Source organism: Macrobrachium nipponense, chromosome 32, assembly GCF_015104395.2.
Source record: "Macrobrachium nipponense isolate FS-2020 chromosome 32, ASM1510439v2, whole genome shotgun sequence".
Lineage (NCBI taxonomy): Eukaryota > Metazoa > Arthropoda > Malacostraca > Decapoda > Palaemonidae > Macrobrachium > Macrobrachium nipponense.
In genome coordinates, this window is record NC_061094.1 from 41,651,780 (window position 1) to 41,658,455 (window position 6,676).

The 6,676-nt window shown below is 34.2% G+C and overlaps 1 protein-coding gene across 7 annotated transcripts in view; it reads left to right on the forward strand.

Moving 5' to 3' along the window:
• LOC135207476 (SR-related and CTD-associated factor 4-like) overlaps nt 1-4,045 on the forward strand; it is a 46,911-nt gene extending 42,866 nt beyond the window's left edge. For all 7 annotated transcript variants that reach the window (XM_064239217.1, XM_064239223.1, XM_064239218.1 and 4 more), the window contains exon 15: nt 3,659-4,045. In XM_064239217.1, the coding sequence (XP_064095287.1) occupies nt 3,659-4,032 (374 nt within the window). In that variant the 3' untranslated portion in view covers nt 4,033-4,045. The remainder of the gene's footprint in view (nt 1-3,658) is intronic.
• The last annotated feature ends 2,631 nt before the right edge of the window (nt 4,046-6,676 follow it).

The window sequence follows — 6,676 nt, forward strand, 5'->3', positions numbered from 1 at the left end:
ATATGATATAACAGTATACATGCATTATGATTAGATACAGTAAAAAAACAGTTTTATTAAACTTATCATTATTCTACCTGTACCGACATGAACAACTAATCAAGAAACTGCTTTTTACAATGTTATTTACCGTAACTAGCAAGTAGACATTTTTATTCATCCTTCATAAATTGAAGCTCTAGGTTAAAGCTGAAGCTGAACAAAATGAATAAAGGGCAGACTGTAAACCATTTTGGAATAGGCAAAAGTGATGTCCAGAACTGGCGAAATCACACTTACTACTTGTACAATAAAGTAATGTGCACATTTTAAACCCAACTTTGTTAATTTACAAGAAAAAGTACCTCCAAATTATGGTTCTTTTAGCAACTAATACTAATGAAGCTGTCGGCAGTACCAAGACTGGTGGTTGTAGTAGTTTTCAATTGGCCAAGATTTTGAGTGTAAACAATATCAAATGTAAATGGTGTAAGATGGTAATGTTAATATTCTGTAATACTGTAATCATATAATAATAATACTTTCAAAATACTTTAATTGGGTGCAGCAAGCAAAACAAACTTCATTTAAATCATCATCAACATACATAGTTGAACTGTTTAACCTTTGCAAATGATTACTTTCTTCAGGAAATAGAATTACAGATAGTAGATCGTAAACCTGTATAGACATTTTGCACTGTTTACATTAATATTAATATTTTAAAATAAGTACAGTAAGACCCTGAACTTATGCAAGGTTAGGTTCCAGACCCCTCGTGCAAGGGAAACTTTTGCATAAGTTTGGCATGATCTCTATAAATGCTTACTTCTAGAGTTTGAACACTAAATATGACCCTAATCATGCTCCCTAAGTATTAAGCTAACTTTTAAATGAAATTAAAGTTACTGTAATTTCATTTTAGCTTAATACATTACCCTTACAAAAAGAAATAAATGGTTGGTAAAAATATAGTATGTAGATTATATATGTACCGTGTATTTCACTTTTTTTTCTCTCTCTCTCTCTCTCTCTCTCTCTCTCTCTCTCTCTCTCTCTCTCTCTCTCTCTCTCTCTCTCTCTCTCTCTCTCTCTCCCCTTTCTGACCGACCAATGTATTTTTAGAAGTCTTCTCAACCACTTCTAAAAAAATTGTTTATTCTGTCTTTTTATCTTTGTTCTTAAATTCCTTTTCATGAACAAACTGCTTTTTATTTGGACTAATACAAGTCTTAATTATGTGTCTGTTCTAGATGGTAAAGGTAAAAATAGAACAATAAAAAGAGAGAGAGAGAGAGACTTATCATATGGGAATTTTGTAATTACAGTTATATTATTATTATTATTATTTGAAAATAAACAATACATACTTGTACCATAAAAAATCTCTCATCTCAGTAAAAGAGAGAGAGAGAGAGAGAGAGGAGAGAGAGCGAGAGAGAGAGAGAGGAGAGAGAGAATTATTATTTTTATTATTCATTGTTATTTAATTTACACATAAAACCTTCAAAACTTATAAATTACATAAAAAATTAAGCAAACACCTTTGCAGGGTGTCTCCAGGATTCAAAAATGTTGTGTATGATAATTAGTTAGGTCCCAATGAAAAGTTCATGCTATTGCGAATTCATGCAACTTGAATCTCGTAAGAATGAAAAATTACTGTACATATATCATTGTTATAAGCAGTTTACAGGTAGGAGGGTAATTTTAGAAGAATTTGGGTGCTTTTGGGGGGTATGGTTTGGAGTGTGTTTTTGTTTGAATGTTAAATTGGTTTAGCATGTATTATAATTCAAGGTACAGTAGACCCCCTGTATTTGTTGGGGTTAGGTACCACACCACACCACACCCCCACTAATAGTTATAATCCACCAATACTTAAAACCCCTCCAAAAATGCTTAGAACTGCCTATTTTGATAGTTAAACAAGCAAAAAAAAAAAAAGCTTATACCTGAGTAATTTAATAGTTTTATCACAAAAAGTGCATTTTATCCTGAAAATGATTTATGATAATTTGTGAATATTTCTCAGTAAAAAGTAACGTGAATAGGGAAGTCCTCGAATCGTGAGTTGGCGAAGTGGGCTTTGACTATATTTTTGTTTGAACTATTAAATTAGTCAGTGAACAGTTATAAGAGGCAGTTAAAAGGGTTTCAGTTTTAGAAGTATGGAGTATAAATATATTTTATAGCAAAAACACACATTCATGTATATATATACAATGCTAATCTGAGTTTCTTTTATAATGGTTTAGGATCGGACACTTGTATCCGTTATATCGGTGAGCTACTCTATTCCAACAGTTAACTGACTTTCTCTCGTCAAAGGTAATTGTCTGCAAAAAAGTTAAGAGTGCAGTAATACCCTGAACACATGCAATTCGATTTGCTCAAATTTACAATAGTGCGAACTTTTCATTAGAACCAAACTAATTATCATACCCAAGTTCTTCACAATAGCATGAATATTTGCAAATCCTCCAGAAACACTGCAAAACCCTGCAAAAGTGTTTATGTTTATATTATTATATAAATTTTTAAGTTAAAGCTTTTCAGTATAAAGTATTAAGTGTATTATTTTTTATTTTTGTACATGCATAAATATGATATAAAGGTAATAACAGCACCTACATTTAGTGTATATACAAACTGTTACAAGATGTGATACCCACTTACAAAGTTACTGCACTTTTCAAAGATGATATCCCTTCAGAAACTTAATTTCTGAAGTACATACTAGTATACTACTATTAGTAAAAGTTTTCATGCTTTTAGGTGTAAAATCATTATGGAGATTTTGTGTATGCTATTTATATTTTTTAAAATAATACAAAGGCAGTACATAATTCAGTGTTTGTCACTATATAAGAACTCAATGATCAACTAGTAAAACATATCAGAGACATAACAGAGTTGCCGCTCTGTGAAAATTACTTTCTAAATCTCGGAGAAAAGTGCTGGTATAGTCTGTATGCACTATGTTTGTAATTACAGCACACACAGTTGATGTACTTTTGAAGATGTGATCCCATTCCCACTCCAGAGTTTTATCTCACTTGACCTACATATTTCTCTCTCTCTCTCTTTCTCGTTCATAGTGAACTTTCACACATGTTCATGATTTTAAATTGATTGAGTTTTACCTTCACCCTCTGCAGACATTATGTATGTACACATACATGCCTTTTTATTTTATTTAATTGTGTACTTTCGTATGACTGACTTATGAAGTTTACCTAGTGACACAAAGAAAACTTTTACCCTTGACGGAAAAAGAAAATGGCATCCCATGAATTAGGGATGACGTTGTTATATGCACGAAAGTGGGTACTTGTGTACATAGTAGTTGCTGTAACTTTTTACGCCAACCAGTTATTTCTTTTTTAAGGGTAATGTATTAGACTAACCTTTAAATTATATTACAGCAACTTTAATTTCATGTAAAAGTTAGCATAATACTTAGGGAGCATGATTAGGGTCATATTTAGTGTTCAAACTCTAGAAGTAAGCATTTATTAGCATTTTTAGAGACCGTGCCAAACTTACGCAAAACTTCCCCTTGCACAAGGGTGACTGGAACCTAACCTTGCATAAGTTCGGGGTATTACTGTAATTGTCTATAAGTGATTCTTATTTGAAAGGTTTTATTATAGAATTATTGTTTTTTCTTTTCCAGAACGTTTTGGCCCAGATGCGTTTAGTGGCCCACCCCCTGGGTTCCCCCAGGTTCGTCCGAATGGTCCACCCAACTTCCGTCCAGATGGCCCTAGTGGCCCCAATGGTCGGGTTGGACCTGGTGGCTTCAATAATTTTGTACCAGTGCCTGGATTTGGTCCACCTGGTGCTGGTGGAGGAGCTGGTGGCCCACCTCCACGTTTGATGGGAGGTCCACCTCCTGGCCCGCATGGTCCAGGCATAAGAAACGACACATTTGGCCCAGTAGGAATGGGAATGATATCAGGACCTAGTGGACCTGGTGAGTACCCACATGACTTTGCATTGTTATTTGTTTTCATGGTTGAGTTTTCCTTTTTAACAGTAAAATATTAGATTCACCTGATAAATGCGATAGATAGGTGAAAAGTAAGATCGTAGGGTCTCGCAAACATCTGTTATGCTTTAACTCAGAAAACTGATGAGTGGAATCCATTCTTAAAATCTTTCAAGGAGGTTGTGAACTATCCTTGCAGCGTGTATAGAACTAAAGAAATAAGGCTGACACACACCTTGAATGGTACTTTTTGCAGCAGTAGTTTGTTTTCTTGTAGCAGTGATGTGCTATATACATACTTCTTTTCAGCTGTTCCCTTTAAGTTTGTTCCTCCTAGGTTTCCATCCTTTTCATGCATCTTATATGTAAATGTAAGACCTTTTTCTTTGCTTATGCTCGTATCCACCAGTAGCTCCAAAAAGGCCTAGCTTCCTGCACTGTTATCTTATTTTCTTCAATTGCACTGATAAACAATATAATAACACTGTGCTTATTGCAATGGAAATTGATGGTATGCCTGCCACTGTCTTCCCTGTAGAACTCATGTCATTAACTTTTTCTCAAGTTGCTTTTCAAATTGTTTTGCATCATCTTATACCGTACTTATTGCTGTGGCAATACTCTTGGCCGGCTAATTTGGCCCATTCATCGTTATATGTATGCAATATATGTATCTTTTTTGTATTAACCTTTAGGAACCAGGGTAAAAAATTGAATATGCCGCACCCCAGGCTGGGGTAACTTTTGGGGTCGAACAATTTAAGAAAAAAATACATATTGGAATGAGGAGGATAGGAAAATGCACATGGTATAAGAAAAAAAAAATTCTAAAAAGAATTTTCCCTACCTTCCATGAGAAGTTGAAAGTGACTATTTACAACTTGTGGGCCCTCTTTTACAAGACAATCGTACATTTTACCAAGTTGTACATGTTTTTTCTAAAGAATTATTTCATTTGATTTTGTAAAATTATAATTACAACTCACACAATATCAAAACAAATAAGAAATAAAAACAGTAACAATTTCTGAGCATATTTGTTGTAAAATAATTACGTAAATTTACGGAGAACGAAGATGCAGTAACTTTTTTGGATTTATATGTTATTCTAATATTTCTTTGCCCTTTTCTTTGCAAAACTACATTTATAACCTACATACTATCCTAAAAGATAACAGCAACCCCATGGTATATTTATGAGCAAATTTATAGACAAATTTCATGTGAGACAGAGAGGCAGTACATCCTGTTAGGCAATACATCCTCCCTTGAAGTCAAGATCACAACTAACTCTAGCCATTAGTGAATTTATGAGCTATAGAACTAATGGCACCTCTTTCCCACCCAATTCCCCCAAAATTTAGGTCATGCAATATTGTTCTCCATGAGTGAATCCGTCCACCACTCAAAACTTGTATATGTTAGTATTATTACTCGTGTTGTCTAAGGGTTGAGAAGAAAGCTTGGGTGATGACTAGAAAAGAAGGGGTTGGTAACAAATACTGTGCATCTTGGCACCAGAAAAAGCAATATAATCTGTAAACTTGTTTTTTTTATATTTCCCCTGTGTCCAGTATTCTGAAGTTTTAAGCTAATGTTCTCAGAGCAAATAAAGGTTAATTATACTAAAATATTCAATAGGCAACGTTAGCTCTCATTTTAATTGTTTCTGTTTTCATCACAGTATGCGACATGTCTTATCTTTCATTTGTGCACATGAAGTAAACACTGGTCGCAGAAAGGAGTGTAGTTGCACTGTTATGTAATGTTTTCCCGAGTTTATCAATTTGAGAGATACTGCTAGCAACTACTGCAGTGGTCTTAAGTTCAATTTTGTAGGCTTCATAGAGTTTTATTGTTGACAACTAAATGTATCCTTGAACTAGGGATGTGTGGTTTTTGGGATCTCACATGTATCTCCTAAGTGATCAACAAATATTCACCGGGCTTTTATATGCCCCATGTGTATGTAGATGGCTAGGGTTTCTGATCTTGTGTGTATACAATTGTTTTTAGAATATTGTGGAGCAATCCTGTCCCTTGCCTCTGCTGCACATTGATGAGCTTTAAACCATCTGTGGCCCAAAAGTACTTCTATTTCTGGATGTGTGACGTGTGGAAGCTGTAAATTTTGTATATTGCACAGAAGAACATTAAAAATATATCCACTAACAAACTTTATGGGCAATAACATAACCACAGAGGAATGGAAAATGTAGACAATCATTGGCAAAGCTGAAGTCCAGTATACAAGCACATAAGGTAGGGAAAAATTTGCATAACACTGAGAAACCTCTTGTGAAATAAACACAGATCAATACCAGTTCTGTTACCTTACATAAGATTTGCAGAGATGAGAAAAGAAGAGGGCATAAAAATGTAGATAATTTTTCATAAATTAATACATACAACAAAGCTTTAGTTAACAATATTATGCATCATCGATTTGGAAAGAATCGGGCAGGAAAGAGGTGCCAATACTTTTATAACCCGTAAATTCACTTATGGCAACTCTTATACTGACTTAAGATCACAAGTGTGGGCATCTTGGGACTTCAGTAGTGCTTGTGCCTTGAAGGGGGAATGTTCTGCATCTTTCTCTCACATGATGTCTGTAAATTCGTTTGTAAATATACTATGGGGTTGCTGTTGTTTTTTGTTCTTGTCTTTTACGATAATATGTCTGTTGTAAATGTAATTTTT